At 36.9% G+C, this 18,833-nt stretch overlaps 1 protein-coding gene across 1 annotated transcript in view; it reads left to right on the top strand.

Moving 5' to 3' along the window:
- Positions 1 to 6,880: 6,880 nt before the first annotated feature.
- RHAG (Rh associated glycoprotein) overlaps positions 6,881 to 18,833 on the top strand; it is a 30,768-nt gene continuing 18,815 nt past the window's right edge. The window contains exon 1 of the mRNA XM_045391013.3: positions 6,881 to 7,064. Coding sequence (XP_045246948.2) covers positions 6,908 to 7,064 — 157 coding nt within the window. The 5' untranslated portion in view covers positions 6,881 to 6,907. The remainder of the gene's footprint in view (positions 7,065 to 18,833) is intronic.

Consider the following 18,833-nt stretch of genomic DNA (forward strand, 5'->3'; position numbering starts at 1 on the left):
ATACAGGAACCAAAAACCAAATACCACATGTTCTCACTTGTTAAGTGGAAGCTAAATATTGAGTACACATGGATACAAGGAAGGGAACAATAGACGCCAAGATCTGTTTGAGGGTGGAGTGTGGGAGGAGGGTGAGGACTGAAAACCTACCTATCAAGTACTTTGCTGATTACCTGGGTGACAAAAGTATCTGTACACCAAACCCCCGTGACATGCAATTTATCCATGTAAAAAACCTGAACATGTACCCCTTGAACCTAAAACAAATGTTGGGAAAAAAAAATAAGATGACAAATGGGCAAAATCTACAAACACATAATTCATAAAAGAAATACGGATGCCTAATAAATACATGAGAATTTTTTTAAATGTACTGTGGTGATGGTTAAACATATCTGTGGATGTACCAAAAACCATTGAATTGTATGCTTCAAATGGGTGAAATGTATGATGTGTGAATTATATCTCAATAAAATTGTTTTGAAAAATGTAAAATTATAACATTATTTTCCACAATGAGTCAAATCAGAAATAAAAATAAGTGAATAAAACAGTTGGCTTTCCTCATGATGCTCAAATCTAATGGATGAAATAATAAATAATTGTGTGAAAACTGTGGTCTAGACATTCTAATTCTTAAACCAGGAATTTTTTTTACATGTAATATAAATCATCCAGCTAAGAAGTCAGGCAATTATCCCCATTTTCAAAGCAGGAAAGCAACACATATGCTCCATAGAAGATCCATTTCTTTTTTTTTCTTTTCTTTTCTTTTTTTTTTTTTTTTTTTTGAGACGGAGTCTGGCTCTGTCACCCAGGCTGGAATGCAATGGCGCGATCTCGATTCACTGAAATCTCCACCTCCTGAGTTCAAGCAATTCTCCTGCCTCAGCCTCCCGAGTAGCTGGGATTACAGGCGTGAGCCAACACACCCAGTTAATTTGTGTATTTTTAGTAGAGACAGGGTTTCACCATGTTGGCCAGAATGGTCTTGATCTCGTCGCCATCTCCTGACCACGTGATCCGCCCACCTCGGCCTCCCAAAGTGCTGGGATTACTGCATTGACCCACCACGCCCGGCCCATTTCTTCAGTTCAACAATACCAGACCAAGATGAAAGAAGAGAGAAGGAAATATTAGCCATGTACTTAATGAAACATTACCTTCAGCCACAATCCTGACACTTTCAAGGCTCTGTTCATCCCTGCTACAGGTAAGATGTCTCGTTCTGAAAATTCTGGAAGTGTCAATAGTGAAGAGTAACCCACAAAAAAGGGGACGCCTTTATAGAATGTAAACTCTAGCTCAACACTTACACATGGTGAAGATCATATTTGAAAACACTTTGTGCCTGATCTTTGGTTGATGACATTTGTCCATTTAATATGCATGTGGAGGTAGAGTGAATCGCTTTCCCTCGGAAAAACTACATATATATGTACATACAATTTTATATAATCATATATAATTACATTTAAATATGTAACATATGTTATATGTAATATACATAAGTTATTGTAACATATGTTACATATATAAATATGTATATGTATATATAATATACATATGTATATATAACAGTCCCCAACAGAAAAGAGATGTAGTTTCAATATTCTCAATTTTAAAAGCACATACATATATTTTTTCTTAGTCTGCAAAGTTTGAAATTCATATCAATTTTAGGATTCTGTAATTAAGCCTAAGTTTGGGAATATCTATTGAATATCTAAATGGAGATACACAAAGGTTTTCTGTGATCTAGATCTCTCCTAGTTGAGAAAAAAGTGTTCCAAGTAGAAAAGTTGATATCGTCATTTGATAGCACATTTCAAGCTAAAGTAAAATAAAAAACTGCAAACAGAAAATAGTTCTAAAATTTTTTATTCCCTTTTTATGTTTCAGAAGTTTCTTTGATATTGTCAGCACCTTGAGATCAGTGTGTGCATGTTATCTCACATAGAAAAACAGTATGGAGTATATGAGATATCTTGGTGCAAGCAATTATGTAGCCATATAAATAAATAATAAATGGTTATAAAAAGAAAAACAATATGGTATAGCAGAAAGAAGTACAATTTAGGAAATTGGGCAAACCTGTATTCATTCTGGCTCTGCTATCTACCTGCTGTGCAACTTTGAACAAGTTGCTGAAACTCTCTGAGCCTTAAGCTTATCATCTGTCCGTAGAGTACTCTTTTAACTTGGAGAAATTAGTTTTGTTGTCTTTGCTAAAGATCACTTCAGAGGCGCTGTAGCTCTTCTTCTGCAAAGTTAATCACAGGAAAGGTGAAAAATCAACTTGTCTAAAGAATACAGGGGCCTCCTAGGAAGATTTTGCCTGATATTCTTCAACGTCTCCCTGGAATTCAGAAGTAACACAATTCATTGACATAAACTGATATGTCCGTGAGAATTACCAGGGGCAAGAAATGATAGGAAGCCTCCTGAGACCGAAGAAAAAGCGAAATAAAGCTGTTGGCTATAGTTAAAACAGGTGTGTTTAAACTGGGGTTCTATAAATGTAATTCAGATGGTCCATATATTTAAATAGGGAAACAAGAATACATTTAACTGAAATTTAATATTTTTTCTATTGTGAATATAGAAAATAAACAACAGCATCATTAATAATATTGATAACTGTCACTAATAGACATCACAGATATCTCAAAATACTATTTATACTCATTACTCCAACTTGGAAACTATTAGACATGCCACTAGATGTTATTTCATTCATTACAGAGAAGCACCTATATCAGATAGTTGGCTATTGGTTCTTCTTTTACATTACAGTATTTGGTCAGTGTATTTCACTATGACTGGTTTCCTTGGTAATCCTATGTATTTTATTTTGTGCATTTAAAATATATTTTGATATGAGATTCAGAGGCTTGTGCCAAAAGTGTCCATAGCACAAAAATGTTAAACATTCCTAGTTTAAGACAAGTTCCAAAGCCTTGGGCAGCTGCTTTGGAAATGCTGGTGCTGATTTGTATGGTCCTGTAACCCTGCTCAGTTCCAGTGTTCTGTGAAATAATGCTGAGTGCCACCAGGTAGCTGGAAAGAAAGCCCTTCGTGAGGGCACAGGGCCATCCACCATAGACCCAAGAAAGCGCAAAGAGCCTTTGTGGAAAGAAAGACCTTTTTTGCACCACATACCCTATGGCAGCAAGAAATGTTTGTGTCTGCTCCCCACTTGGGAAGGAAGACAAGTTAGACTGGCCATCCTGTTAGACTAAATAAAACCCAAGGTCTCTTTTTAGAAGGAAAACATGAAAGAAGCACCAAAAGAGAGTCAATGGACCTCATACCAGTACGGCAGTTGGGTGCTTGGGTAGCTACATATGTAAACCAATGGAGCAAGTTATGCATGCAAAGAATAAAAATATATCAAATTGCAGGCCAGGCGCAGTGTCTCATGCCTGTAATCCCAGCACTTTGGGAGGCCAAGGTGGGCGAATCACCTGAGATCAGGAGTTTGAGACCAGACTGACTCACATGGTGAAACCCCGCCTCTGCTAAAAATACAGATATTAGCTGGGCATGGTGGTGCACACCTGTAATCCCAGCTACTTGGGAGGCTGAGGCAGAAGAATCGCTTGAACCCGGTAGGTGGAGGTTGCAGTGAGCTGAGATCGTGCCATTGCACTCCAGCCTGGGTAACAGAGCAAGACTCCGTCTCAAAATAATAATAATAATATATGCGTGTGTGTGTGTGTGTGTGTGTGTGTGTGTGTGTAAAACTGCAGTGGGACTAAACAAGGTGGGTAAATAGCCACCTACCACAGTGTCCAGAACAGAAAATGCTAAAAATATTTTAGTACCTTCATCTTCCTAAATACTTCCCACCCTCCCACCACTATTACAGATACACAAAGGTAGAGAGAAAGAGACAATTTAAAACAGTGGTGGTCCTCTTTCAATTATTCTTTGCTATTAAAAATAAGCAAACTCAAATTAAAATTCCCAACAATAACAATTAGCTACATTTTACATATATTCAGAAAATAAGATAAAGGAATTATGTTTATTTCCTAAAGTCGCACAGCAAGTTGAAGATCAGTCTGAGATCCCACTGGCTCCTGCATTAACCCAGGAATACTTCATTTGTATCTGTGTATTTAGCTGGGAACTTGAAGGTTCATTGGCATGGTGTGTGTTTTATTTTGTTTGGTTTGGTTTGTACAAAAACATGGCTTATCTATTCATGATTCTTTCCGATTTTACCTCATTTACTGAAGGCACTAGAAGAAAGCCATCCTGCAGTTTCATAGGCAGACAAGGCAACAGATAAACCATTTCCACTTTAGGACACCCACACCCTCAGCCTATTGCCTTTGTGATTCAGAACTGTCAGGAGAGAGATTTCTAAAATGCTGTTGAAATCTTCAGGTTCACACTACCATGTGTTGGTCTGCCAGGAATTTGACCCTCCCAAGTTTTATGACTTGAGCTTGATCCTCCTTTTTGTTCCAGGCACAGAGAACCTGATGATAAGCCCTCATCGATGGAAGTAATGAGACAGTAGACAGCAGTATGAAAGCTACTGTCAGGATTCTACATATTTATAATTTAAAATGAAATGTATTAAAGTTATTCCTCTCTCCCTTCCTCACACCGCTGACCTGCCTGCTGAGTGTTTCTCCCTTCAAGTCTGCCTTTAATTCAATTCACTCAAATGATGTTTATCAATTATATATTGTGCTAGACATGGTATTATTCACTCTAGATAACAAATTAGGTGCAAAAGAGACACAGCCCCTGTCCTGGAGCTAACAGGCCAGTAAGGGAAACGGCCATTCTTAAAAATTATATGTAAATACAAACACTACATAAATATAGCACACACAGCCAACTGTACTAAATGCAAAGACCACAATTCAATGAGAGATAATAGTGGAAACCTGGTTTAAGGTAGGAGATCAAGGAAAGTTTTTCTGAGGAAGTATCATTTTATCTGAAAACTGAAGAATGATGGATGATGTATACAGGATAGGGGGCAGAGAATATGTGCAAAGATTTTCAATTAGAAAGAGAAGCTTATGTGAAGAGCTGAACAAGAGAAATATTTTCCCGATGGTACATGATGCAGCTTATTTCAATGCAAATGTCTACATTCAGAAGAAGGCAACAAATCTGAATTCCTCAGAGTTAAACAGACTGAAGTCAAGTCCTAGCACAGTCCCATTACCTACATGAGTAGAATCGTCTACTCCCCATGTGTTGAGTGGTTGCTGAGCTGCTGCAAATGTCCCAGAGAAAGAGAGTTGCCATCGGTCTTGGGTTAATATATTGTGTCACTTTTTGTTAAAGAGTTTAAAACAACTGATTTATGATATTGTTTAGATGTTCTTGCAATTTATAATTTGATACTTGGTTTTCACAAGTTTATGTATAGTTTATTAACATATATACTTTTCATTTAGGGTTTGTTGGAGTTCTCATGAACACTTTTTAGGCTACTGCAAAACCAAAAATTAAAGTGTGAGATGTACACAAGTATTTTCATAGCTAAGAATGTGAACCCACTCCTCTTGTACTATCCTGTAAGGAACAACGGAAATAGTCATTTTTCAAAGTATTTGTATATTTATCAAATTTCAGAGATCATTTAGTCCTAATATATCGTGTTCTACTGTGAAAAATCATACCAGAAATACCAAAAAAAATTGCTGCTTTGTTTTATACACATTTGTTATAATGTAGACTTTGTCTTGGCAGTCATTTGCACTCTCTCTTCAAATTCTACATAGAATCTTTTGGAAATTGTATTTCATGAAAGAAATTTCATTTAACTCGTAGCTCTTAGTTCTCAAAAATAGGTTTATTCTGCTATGAGAACAATTCCAAAGTGGAGACAAGAATTCTTCCACCCATATGGTAGTTTTGAAATGCTTAGCATCTTATTTACAATTGACTATCTATCAGTATGCTAGATTAGTTATGTTCCTGTTTAAGTTTACTCTCTTCCTATTTAAGACTAAAACATATATCACAACTCATTTGTTTACTTCTATATTTACACTTGTGTAAACCAGAGTAAGGAGTCAAGAAAAACTTCATAAATACACAAAACTGCTCCTTACAGTCCTATATATTCCCCATTGCTCATGGATAATATTTAACATCTAGCATCCTTAGTATTGAATGTGAGGGTCTTTACAACACAGCCCCCTCCATTACAACATTATCTCTGCCACTTCCTCATTTTCTCCTCATCTCTTTTATATTCCAGCTTTGCCTGACTAATTGCCATTTCCAAAACATGCCACGTTCTTCCAAGCTTTGTACCATTCTCTCTATCTGTTTTACTTGCAAACCCCTATTTATTTTTTAGTTCTCATATCCGTATTATTTTATATACTACTGTTCTTGGGCTAAGGCAAAAAATGTCACTGCCTTATTTATGTTTTATAATACTTTTATAACCACTATTATATCACATATTTGTTTTTATATAATCATTCACTTATGTTTATGTTTTCCCAGCTAGATTCTTAATTTTCTCAAGAATAGACCAATTCTATATTTTGCTTTAGATTCGTGCCTTCTACAAAGCCTTCCACGATGTTTGGCATACAATAAGCCCTCAAAAAATGTCTACTGAATTAAGTTAAACATGATTCTAGAGGCCTGTGCAATAGATCATTGGCATCATCCAGCTTCTCACAATTTCATTGCATATTCTTCAAATCAACACTTAGAATGACAATTAGATTACACAGCATAATTTTCCCCAATGGGTGGGGCATTTTAACCAGTCTTGCCCATTTTTTTTTTCTTGTGATGTCATGGGGGTGCCTTGAACATGCAGTCGAATTCCACACACAGAGCAGTCCTTTGTTCTTATCAACATCTCACAGCCTGTGAAGCTCTCAGTGTGCCTCTGTCCTTTGCCACAAACATGAGGCTCAAATTCCCTCTCATGGCCATAGTCCTGGAAATTGCCATGATTGTTTTATTTGCATTATTTGTTGAGTATGAAATGGACCAGACTACTCCCCAGCAGCTCAACATCACCACCTCAACAGACATGGGCAAATTCCTTGAGTTATATCCTCGTGAGTAGGCAATTTACTACTTACTATACATTTTTGGGTTCTTCAGTTTCTCAGAATGTGAAACAATTGACTACTATAAACCCTTGAGCTCCTTGTAGAATTACATGATGGTTATGAGTGCTAAGATATTACATGCTTGTGCTGTGACATCTGGTCTTCTTCTCTGTGATTAAGGTGTTTGGTTAGAACTTTTTCCTATGAAAATATCAGAACAAGAAGCTGAAAATCAAAATAACTTATTCTTTTTGTATTGCTTATTTACTGCTAACTGACCTTCTTTTTTCCTTCAGTTGGTCACTAGTTCTGCAAAGAAAAGTATCACACTTCCTTTGCATTCCCCACTGAAAGCGCCAAGGGTAACTTTCGAGGAGAGAGAGTGCTAAGAAAATGAAATTATAAGAAGGGAACCCTAGATTTCATGTGAAGACCCTAAGGAATAAGAAGGGGTATTTAGCATGATGTAGGAAGTTAATGGAGTTTTAATCAAAAAGGTGTACTCAGAGTTTTACAATATTCTGAAAGGAAGTCAGTTTGTTCCTTTGAGATGAAAAGAAATGTGTGAATACTTAACATATTTTAAAAACAACATCCTTCCTTTGGAATGATGACTAAGCAAAGAGAGAAATTTAGTTTCAAGTTTGGAAGGGTAGGCTGTAAAATAGGTAATATAACAATGATAACTACCATTTACTGAGTCCTTATTATAAACCAACACATCCATTACCTCATTAACCAAGAAGGGAGACAGTAGTAGGTAACTATCATATAGACTATTTACTTTTCTTAAGTAAGGTTAAAACAATCTAAAAAAAATAAAAATTATTTAAAATGGTATAATGTTTATTAGACTTCATAGCATACGTCTAAGCTTTTTAAAAAAACAATTTGACACTCTTTTTTTTATTCCTACTTTTTATAGGGAATTAATGTAATGGGGGTATTCCCATGTAGAAATAATGGCCTAGAGTTGCTAAGTGACATAACAAAAATATAAAATTGAAAGTTAAGGACAGAATTAGGATAATAAGACAGAGAAAACTAGACTCCAAGTCTAGTTGTCTTTACACTGCATAGATGTCCAAGAGGGTTCTTGATTAAATTAAGTTTTATAATTTGCAAGTTAGAGAATAAAACAGAAAAATATTCTGTTCAACTATGTATGCTTTTGTACATTTCATTCATTCATCCATTTATTCATTTAGTAAATATTTTATTAAGCACCAAGCATGTGCTACAGCAAATTTATTCAAAAATAAAACAAATATGATTATTTTATTCTAAGACTCCACTATCTAATACACTTGTAAACAAAGAGATGAAATACAATGTTAAAAATGCCAAAAATATGATCTAAGATTAATATAGTTTAAAAAAAGTTATCTTAAGACTTTAAGAGCTTAATAATTGCGTCATTGAAGCTGAACTTTCTGAGTTTCAGCATCAAATCTCCTAGGTAAAACTTCAGTTCACAATTTGAGATCAAGACCAGGTTGAAGGAAAGTCACTAAACATGGTCATTTTTCAGTAACCTAGCAATAGATGAGTAAATTTTGGACATCTGGTGTGCAGCATAATTGATGATAGTTAACAATACTGTATGGATACTTGTTATTTCCTGAGAGGATATAGCTTCAATTCAATCTGATCATCCCCCGTCCCCCCCCCACACACAGGTATACACACACACACACACACACACACACACACACAAAAACACATACAGGTATACACACACAATGGTAACAACGTAGAGGTGATAAATGTGTTAACTAGCTTGACTGTAGTGATCATTTCACAAAGTATACAGATATCAAAATATCAAGTTGTATGCCTCAAATGTATATAATTTTATATGTCAATTATATCTCAATAAATCTTTTAAAAAATATAGTTTAGTAGTCATATCACTCTTCTACACCACTTGTAAAAACATGAAAATTTTTTGATTTTATGATTCATGAAGAAAATGTTTATTAAACTACCAATTCTTGCAAGCAATCTTCAGTCTCTTAAGTTTGTAGGCACTAGGTAGTGAATAAAACAAACAAAATGAGATTCCATTGTGTATATATGCCACATTATTTATAATCTATTCATCAACTGATGGATACTTAGGTTGATTCCGTATCTTGGCTATTGTGAATCGTGCTGCAATAAACATAAGAGTGCAAACATATCTTTCATTTTCTTTGGAAATATCCCTAGTAGTGAAATTGCTGGTTCATGTGATAGTTCTATTTTTAGTTTTTTGAGAAACTTCCATATTGTTTACATTATAATATACATTCCCACCAACAGTGTGTAAGAATTTCCTTTTCTCTGCATGGAGGTAGAGAGTAGAATGATGATTACTATAGATTGGGAAGGGCGTTGGAACAGGGAAAATGATGAAGAAAGTTTGGTTAATGGTTACAAATATAAAGTTAGATAAAAGGAATAAGTTCTAGTGTATATAGTACAGTAAGGTGACTGTAGTTAACAATAATATATTGTATATTTTGAGATAACTAGAAGAGAAGATTTGAAATGTTTCCTATACAAAGAAATGATACATGTTCAAGGTGATGGATATCCTGAATAACATGACTTGCTTATTACAATTCATACGCATTTATCAAAATACCATCCACATATATCACACAGATGTGTATAAATATTATGTATCAATTTTAAATAGAAAAGAAAATGAAAAAAAAAAAGACAAAATGGGCAAAGTACATGTCCTCAGGAAGTTTACATTCCATGGGGGAAGGCAGACAAGGAGATGTGCGACCAGACACATCTGAATGTCTAAATGTATACCATATATTTAGATGGTTAAAAAAAAATGTCATGGCTGTAAATGAAGCAAGATTAGAGACATAAATGCATTTGGACAAGAGATGTTTTTTCAGCCTCTCTCCACCAGGGTTATGTGAGAGAACAAAATCCTAATAACTCAAGGCATCCACTGCACGCAATTAATTAACTTGTCTCCTATGCACCTAGAATGCCACAAAGTGGAATTTTACATGAAAGGTAGCCTTCATTCATTCAAAATGCTGTCCATAGCCCAGTCTATACACAATTAAAAGTTCTCTCTTCAGTAAGGGTGGGTCTCAAGACTCAAAATTCTGGAAAGTTCTCATCTTCCAGTTCAGTTATATTATTCCTGCTTAAAATCGTTTGTAGAGTAGACTGAGAAAGTACATGACTGAGGTGTTATATACATATATATAATATATATTTTTTATATATATATATATGTATTTCCCTACATTTCAAACAATTGACTTACACAAAGTTTATGTAATGGTATAAGTTAATGGAGAACAGATTGTTTATATTCATTAATAGAAAATAATGTTCAAGTCAAATGAGTATTTTGGGTGCCTACCTAGTTCCATGCCCAGTGCCAGTGCAGGGATTCAAGCATAGAAAAGGTTCATTTCCTCCCCCAAGAAGTTCACAGTACGTTATGATAGTTCTCAATTGCAGTGTGGTAAAAGATTTGAGTATTTCAAAAATAAATGAAGTTGTATATTAATCTACATTTTAAGTAAACTACAGAAAATACAAATTTATTCTCATCACTTGTATTCTGTTATGCTTTTTGAATGGGAGAGAAGGGAATTATGTTACAGAACCCTTGGATTTGCACACAGCCCTAAGCACTCTGAAACTATGTTATGTACCTGAATATCATGTTTCATGCCATGAATAACCTCTGAGATACTCATCTGATAAACTAGCTATACTCCATGGTTTTTGGCTTCCATAGCACCTATCAAAGTGCTGGTCACCCTGTTGAGTCAAATAATTTAAAAAGCACTGAAGTTTGACTGTGTCTGTCAGCTACTCCTTGCTAACATGTAGATGGACTAGAGAAAATTAAGGTTAAAGAGAAAGCTCTCTGGGGACTGTTTACTTTTTTTTTTAGAATTCCACAGATGCTAGGTATTTAATATCTAGGGGACATTAAAATCATGTTAATGATCGTTTTATACTCCATGGCATTAAAAATCCTTTAGTTTATCTTATACTTTGATTGACTCATTTACTCATGTGTCACTCTGTAATACTGTTATATTGTTCATTTGAAAAATATTGATTCACTGACTTATACATATCTTCCAAATGTTGACATATTTCCATATATAACATTTAAAAAAGAATATCTGTTAATATCATCAACAATCTCTCTAGAAAAGTCTTGCCAAGTATCAGGAAGTTGATAAGCTTGTCATAGCAGAAACACATTTTCTGAAATTCTAATTGTTTAAAAATTGAGAATATATCACAGCTATAAATACTGTCAGTTCTTTAAATTGGGATGATAGCCTCATTTCATGCATTTTTCAGAAAATATCTGCCAGATACTCAAGTCTGAGAAGCAGCAATGTATGTGTCAGTCTTTCTTTCAAGAAACAATGGAATCTTATTAAAATGTTTCTTGTTCAATTAGCAACTCAATCAATCACAAAAGTGCTTTTTTTCTGAGATACCATCACATTTCAGTAGTGCTTTACATATATTTGTATTTCACCAGGCTGATTCATACGTATTAAAAAGTCATGTCATACACAAAAGGCAAATATGATCCTGGAATTGTAATGAAAATAGTTTTAACTTCTCAGACTCCCTGGAAGTTAGTCTGCAGGACACCCAGATATCTGTGGATCACACTTTGGGAACCACCGAAGACAGAGGTGAACTGGCAAAGGATCTACATATCACTTGAAATCATTTCATGACTTTCACCAAAAAATTCAGCAAATCTTCATGTTACAAATGAAGGTAGCTGATTTGTGCTGTGTAAACCATTCCTAGGAAATGGTTTGCTGCTGTTTTGTTACCTGGAATTGTCATGAAAACTGAATTAATATACTGTCCATAATATATGACCTAACATAAAATACTAGTCTCTAGCAGAACTGATATGGTGCCTTTGAATTGAACAGTTTTGCCTATTTAAAAGACCTGGAAGCCATGGGCACAAATAGTACTAAGACCTTGGATTTGAAGTATCGTTCCCCACTCCGAGACTCATTGGAGAAATTGCTGGTTCCAGGTTGGGGCAAAGAAAGCACAAGGTAACCCATGTGCTTAAAGATTAACAGGGCCATGTGAAAAGGACGCAGGATCCTGCTTGAAGGGGCATCAACAGGCCAAATTAGGAATACATAGGGTGTTAAAATAATAACGACATAATGGTAATAGAAATTCAAATAAGGAAAAAGGGATTCCATAAGCCCATAGAAATATTGCACAAAAAGGAAAAAGAGGAGAAGGAGGAAGCTCTTCTTTACGGAAGAAAACTAATTAATACAAAAGGAGAATAGACATAGAAAATTGCAATTTTGAAGTTACCAGTGTAATAATCCATTTCAGCAATGTTCATCATGGAATCTAAAATCACTGGGTGAAAAGTTATTGGACAGCATGGCAATCACATGGTCTGAAAGCATCACCCAGAGATTACTTGATATTTACAGGGTCAAAGTTACATTTATAATGGAGAGATCTGGCAACACAGTCTTAACCAAGTGGTCAAACCTACCATTATCAGTAATAGGAAAAACAAATTACGTGCTTCCTGGTGTGATCTAGTGGGAAGTACACAATACCATCTGTATAATATCTCGCCAAAAATGTTTAGTCTGATTCTCATCATGGTGAAACAATCAAACAAATCCAAATTGTAGGGCATTCTACATAAAAAATGAAATAATACCAGCAATGAAAAGCACGTAAGAGAACTGCTCTAAATCAAAGGCATCTAAAGACATATGACAAAGAAAATGTATGAAACTTGAGTGAATAATTAATCCAGAAATTTTATAAAAAGACAGTCTGGGGATAGTTGGAGTAATCTGAATATAATTTTATATTAGATCATGTTATTATATCGATGTTGGCATTTTTTGGATGTGATGCTGATATTATGGTATTTAGAATGTCCTTTTACTTAGGAGATGTACACACACACAAACACAGAAAGCAAGTGTGAAAATATTAACTGACAAATCTGAGTGAATAGTATATAAGTGTTTATTGTATTCTCTTTTCTAAATATTTGAAATATGTAAAAATAACATATTTAGAGGGAGGAAGGAAGATACTGCCCTAAGGATACTATTCTCTCAAAAAAAGATGAGTTTAGAATACAACCCACTGGTTCAAAAGACTGGAACTCACTAAGGCCAAAAAGCTATATGTATAGCAAACTACCTTGCCAGCCTTGAGCCACTAAAAAGCAGAACAGAATGAAACAAGAAAGCTAACCAAACTTTAAATGGAAAATGAACTTTGTGATTTTCACCAGTTAGTCTATAAGCAAAATTTTTCTGAATAAGACCAATATAGTGCCAATTAGATGAATTTGCAATGGCCCTCACCGGTAATCTATTTATTTATGAATAACTAAGGCAATTCCTAAAAAGTTACAAGTGGCAGACTTTCTGTTGAGTTCTCTGAGACAAGCCACCCAATGACTCCTATCTTAAGGGTTGCATTCACTTTCTCCTGCAAAAGTGTCTAACTGGCAGTGGTCCATCAAGTCTATTTAAATAACTGATAAATGAGGACACAGAGCAACAAAGCAGACAAACAAATGAAATAAAACAAGAGGGATATGCACAACGTGGCAACTGCGTCCAGTAACACTCAGAGAATGATTCTTAAAAGGTATCTAGAAGATTTTCAGGTAAAGGAGTATTGGGGCTGGGCTCATGCCTGCACTTTGGGAGGCTGAAGCAAGAAGATCACTTGGGCCCAGGAGTTTGAGATCAGCATGGAAAACATAGTGAGATCCTGTCGCTACAAAACATAAAATAAAAAATTAGCTGAGTCAGGTAGCGTGCACCTGTAATCCCAGACACTCAGGAGGCTGAGGCAGGAGGAGGTCAAGGCTTCAGTGAGTTATGTTCACATCACTGCACTCCAGCCTGGGCAACAGAGCAAGACTCTCCCCCTCTCTCTCTCTCTCTCTCTCTCTCTCTCTCTCACACACACACACACACACACACACACACAAAGTGTTGGGTGTGGGATGGAGTGGACATCATTCCAAGCAGCTGGCATATATACATACATACATACATATATATATATACACACACATACATATATATATATATATGAAATAGAAAGAAGGGAGAGTTTTGTTTCATTTGGGTGGTAGAGAGTGAGTTAGAATAATCAGTTATATTTTAACATGTTGAGTTATTAAGTGATATAGTTTGGCTGTGTCCCCAACCAAATTTCATCTTGAATTGTAGTTCCCAAAATTCCCACATATTGTGGGAGGGACCCAGTGGGAGGTAATTGAATCATGAGGGCAAGTCTTTTCTGTGCTGTTCTTGTGATAGTAAGTCTCACAAGATCTGATGGTTTTATAAATGGGAGTTCTCCTACACTAGCTCTCTCACCTATCACTATGTAAGACATGAGTTTGCTCTTCATTCACCTTCCACCATGATTGTGAGGCCTCCCCAGTCATGTGGAACTGTGAGTCAATTAAACCTCTTTCCTTTATAAATTACCCAGTCTCAGGTATATTTTTATTAGCAGTGTGAGAACAGATTAATGCAGTAAATTGGTACGGGTAGAGTGGGATGCTGCTGTAAAGATACCCAAAAATGGGCGGCCGGGCGCGGTGGCTCAAGCCTGTAATCCCAGCACTTTGGGAGGCCGAGACGGGCGGATCACGAGGTCAGGAGATCGAGACCATCCTGGCTAATACGGTGAAACCCCGTCTCTACTAACAATACAAAAAACTAGCCGGGCGAGGTGGCGGGCGCCTGTGGTCCCAGCTACTCGGGAGGCTGAGGCAGGAGAATGGCGGGAACCCGGGAGGCGGAGCTTGCAGTGAGCTGAGGTCCGGCCACTGCACTCCAACCCGGGCGACAGAGCGAGACTCCGTCTCAAAAAAAAAAAAAAAAAAAAAAAAGGATACCCAAAAATGTGAAAGCAACTTTGGAACTGGGTAACAAGCAAAGGTTGAAACAATTTGGAGGGGTCAGAGGAAGACAGGAAGATGTGGGAAAGTTTGGAACTTCCTTGAGACTTGTTAAACGGCTTAGACCAAAATGATGATAGTGAGATGGGGAACTTGTTGGGAACTGGAGTAAAGGTCACTCTTGCTATACAAAGAGGCTGGCATAGTTTTGCCCCTGCCCTAAAGATCTGTGGAACGTGAGAAAGATGATTTAGGGTATCTGGTGGAAGAAATTTCTTAGCAGTAAAGCATTTGAGAGGTGACAGAGCATAAAAGTTTAGAAAATTTTCAGCTTGCTGATGCAGTAGAAAAGAAAAACCCATTTTCTGGGAAGAAATTTAATCCAGCTGCAGAAATTTACATTAAGTAATCAGGAGTCAAATGTTCCCTCATCACCGAGATGAGGGGAAAATGTCTCCAGGGCATGTTAGAGACCTTCACGGCCATCCCTTCTATCACAGGCCAGGAGGACTAGGAGGGAAAATGGTTTCATGGGCCAGGCCCAGGGCTTCCCTGCTCTATGCAACCTCAGGACATGGTGCTCTGTATCTCAGCTGCTTCAGCTCTAGTCATGGCTAAAAGGGGTCAATGTACAGCTCTGGTTGTTTCTTCAGAGGCTACAAGCCCCAAGCCTTGGCAGTTTACCTGTGGTATTGGGACTATGGAAGCACAGAAGTGAAGAATTGAGGTTTGGGAACTTCTGCCTAGATTTCACAGGATGTATGGAAGTGCCTGGATGTCCAGACAGAAACTTGCTGCAGGAGAAGAGCCATCATAGAGAACCTCTGCTAGGGCAGTGCAGAAGAGAAATGTGGGGTGCAAGCCCAAACACAGAGTCCCTACTAAAGCACTGTGTAGTGGAGCTGAGAAAAGGGCCACCATCCTCCAGACCCCAGAATGGTAGATCCACTGACAGCTTGCACCGTGCACCTGGAAAAGTCACAGACACTCAACTCTAGCTGTGAAAGTAGCCTGGAGAGGGGGCTGTACCCTGCAAAGCTACAGGGGCAGAGCTGCCCAAGGTCTTGGGATCCCACTTCTTGCATCAGCATGACCTGGATGTGAAACATGGAGTCAAAGGAGATCATTTTGGAAATTTAAGATTTAAGGACTGCCCATTGGATTTCAGGTTTGCATGGGGCCTGTAGCTGCTTTGTTTTTGCCAATTTCTCCCATTTTGGTTGGGAGTATTTACCCAATGCCTATACCCTCACCGTGTCTAGGAAGTAACTAACTTGCTTTTTATTTTACAGTCTCACAGGTGGAAGTGACTTGCCTTGTCTCACATGAAACTGTGGACTTTTGAGTTAATTCTGAAATGAGTTAAGACTTTGGAGGACTGTTGAGAAGGCATGATTGGTTTTGAAATGCAAGAACATGAGATTTGGGAGGGGCTGGAGTGAAATGAGGTGGTTTGTCTGTGTTCCCACTCAAATCTCATCTTGAATTGTAGTTCCCATAATTCCCATGTGTTGTGGGAAGTAACCAGTGGGAAGTAATTGAATCATGGGGGCCAGTCTTTCCTGTGCTGTTCTCGTGATAGTGAATAAATCTCATGAGAGTTGATGGTTTTATAAAGGAGAGTTGTCCTACACAAGCTCTCTTGCCTACTACCATGTAAAACATGACTTTGCTCCTCCTTTACCTTTCACCATGATTGTGAGGCCTCCCCAACCTTGGGGAACTGTGAGCCAATTAAACCTTTTTCTTTTACAGATTACCCAGTCCTGGGTATGTCTTTATTAGAACTGTGAGAACAGGCTAATACATTAGGGCTTGCAAGATATCCTATTGCGAGACATAAAAGTAGAATAGAACAAAATTAACAACATAAATTAAACTCTACTAATGAATGAGATGATGCTGAGGATGCTGACGCTGCTGATGGTTGTGGTGATGGCAGTGATGATGGTGAAATTGTATCCTGTCAGGTTCTGGTTACCAACCTCCAACCCAAATTTATTTTTAGCAGAAAAGTAGGACAAATTTTAAATTATAATAAAACCACTGATTATAATGATGCTTAATTTGTCATAGGCACTGTGTGAACTTACTGTGTATTTTCTAATCCTCAAAACAACCCTTGGAATACACATGTTAAGAAGCAATACCTATGATAAAATTGGGGTTTAGAAAGATTAAGCAATTTGTCCAAGGTCAAATGTTTAGTAAATGAAAGTGCTTACCCAGATTGTCTGCCTCCAAAACCTGTGTTTTAACCACTACGTTCTATAGGCAGCATAGTTTATCAGGTAGGAATTTAGGCCATATTTGTCTACATGGATCTATTGTCTCCAACAGATTTGCCAAAATATTTCTTGGTCTTCACTAACATCAGTCGACTTTTAAAGGGTGAGAATATATTATTTGTGGGGAATATGAGTTTACTCAGTGAAAATATCAAGTTGAGTGATCTTATATCCTTGTATTCTAAACAAAAATTGTAGAATTCAAAGCAATTGATGTTTTCCAAGATAAGGCACTGTGAGCTTAAAATATATAAAGATATATACAGACAAACACATATTTACACATAGAAAGAGATGAAATTGTGTTTTACACAGCTGATAATATGGGGGGTTTTATGCATGTCATCAACTAATAGCAAAGAAACAGGTTTGGCTATTTGAAAACAGCTAAATATAGTGGTCTCCTCTAAGATTGAGCCTAAATGTGATAGTCCTTAATATACACCAATATCAAAACATAAAAGTTTGTTAGATGTTAGATGTACACCAGAGTTTACATGTTTATTCTGGATATATTTCACACGCACACTGTACCAGATACTGGAGACATGAGGAGGTAAATAAAACACATGCCCTCATGGAGCCTTATGAAGTATTAGTCCCATTTTACAGATGAGGAAACTGAGGCTCAGAGCAATTCACTGGTTATCCAAAGACACACAGCTAGTAAACAATTAGAATGGAATATAAATTACTAGCTGGCGTTGAGCTGACACAGTGTTTTTGATCAGTGTGATGCCTCTCTAAATGTGAAAGATGCCAGGCACAGTGGCTCATGCCTGTAATCCCAGCACTTTGGGAGGCCAAGGCTGATGGATCACCTGAGGTCAGGAGTTCGAAACCAACCTGGCCAACATGGTGAAATCCCACCTGTACCGAAAATACAAAATTAACCAGGTGTGGTGGCACATGCCTGTAGTCCCAGCTAATGGGGAGGCTGAGACAGGAGAATCGCTTGAACCCAGGAGGCAGAGGTTGCAGTGAGCCGAGATCGTGCCATTGCACTCTAGCCTAGGCAAGACAGAGCGAGACTCTGTCTCAGTAAATAAATAAATAAATAAATAAATAAATAAATAAATAAATAAAATAATAAATAAATAAATGTGAAAGACACAACTTATCACAGCCAGGGAGATGGGAATGCTAAGAACAGTGTAGGATTCTAATGCCTTGAGATTTCTTCGCTTTTATAGTTTTCACTATCCTCTTTTATTTTCTGTTAACAACTTTCAGGAAAATGCTTGAAATAAAAAACACTGAGTTGCTATGATCTCAGGGGGCAGCAAGGAATGGGAGAAGAGAGCAAGGAAAACGTAGGCACCTGGTTCCCTCCACCCTGCTATCTTGGCCCAAAACAGAGTGCAAAATTTGCTGTGCTACTGGGCAGAAATTTGTAAGTAAATCAAGCCAGCATTTTCTGTTTTGGTATAAAACGTTTAAAGAAAATGAAAGTTTTACACTACTTACTATTAATCCTTAAAAGCATAGTTGATTTAGATGAGGATTTCTCCACAGCAGCATCCTTAACACTTTGAGCCCAAT

The sequence above is a fragment of the Macaca fascicularis genome, chromosome 4, assembly GCF_037993035.2.
Source record: "Macaca fascicularis isolate 582-1 chromosome 4, T2T-MFA8v1.1".
Classification (NCBI taxonomy): Eukaryota; Metazoa; Chordata; class Mammalia; order Primates; family Cercopithecidae; genus Macaca; species Macaca fascicularis.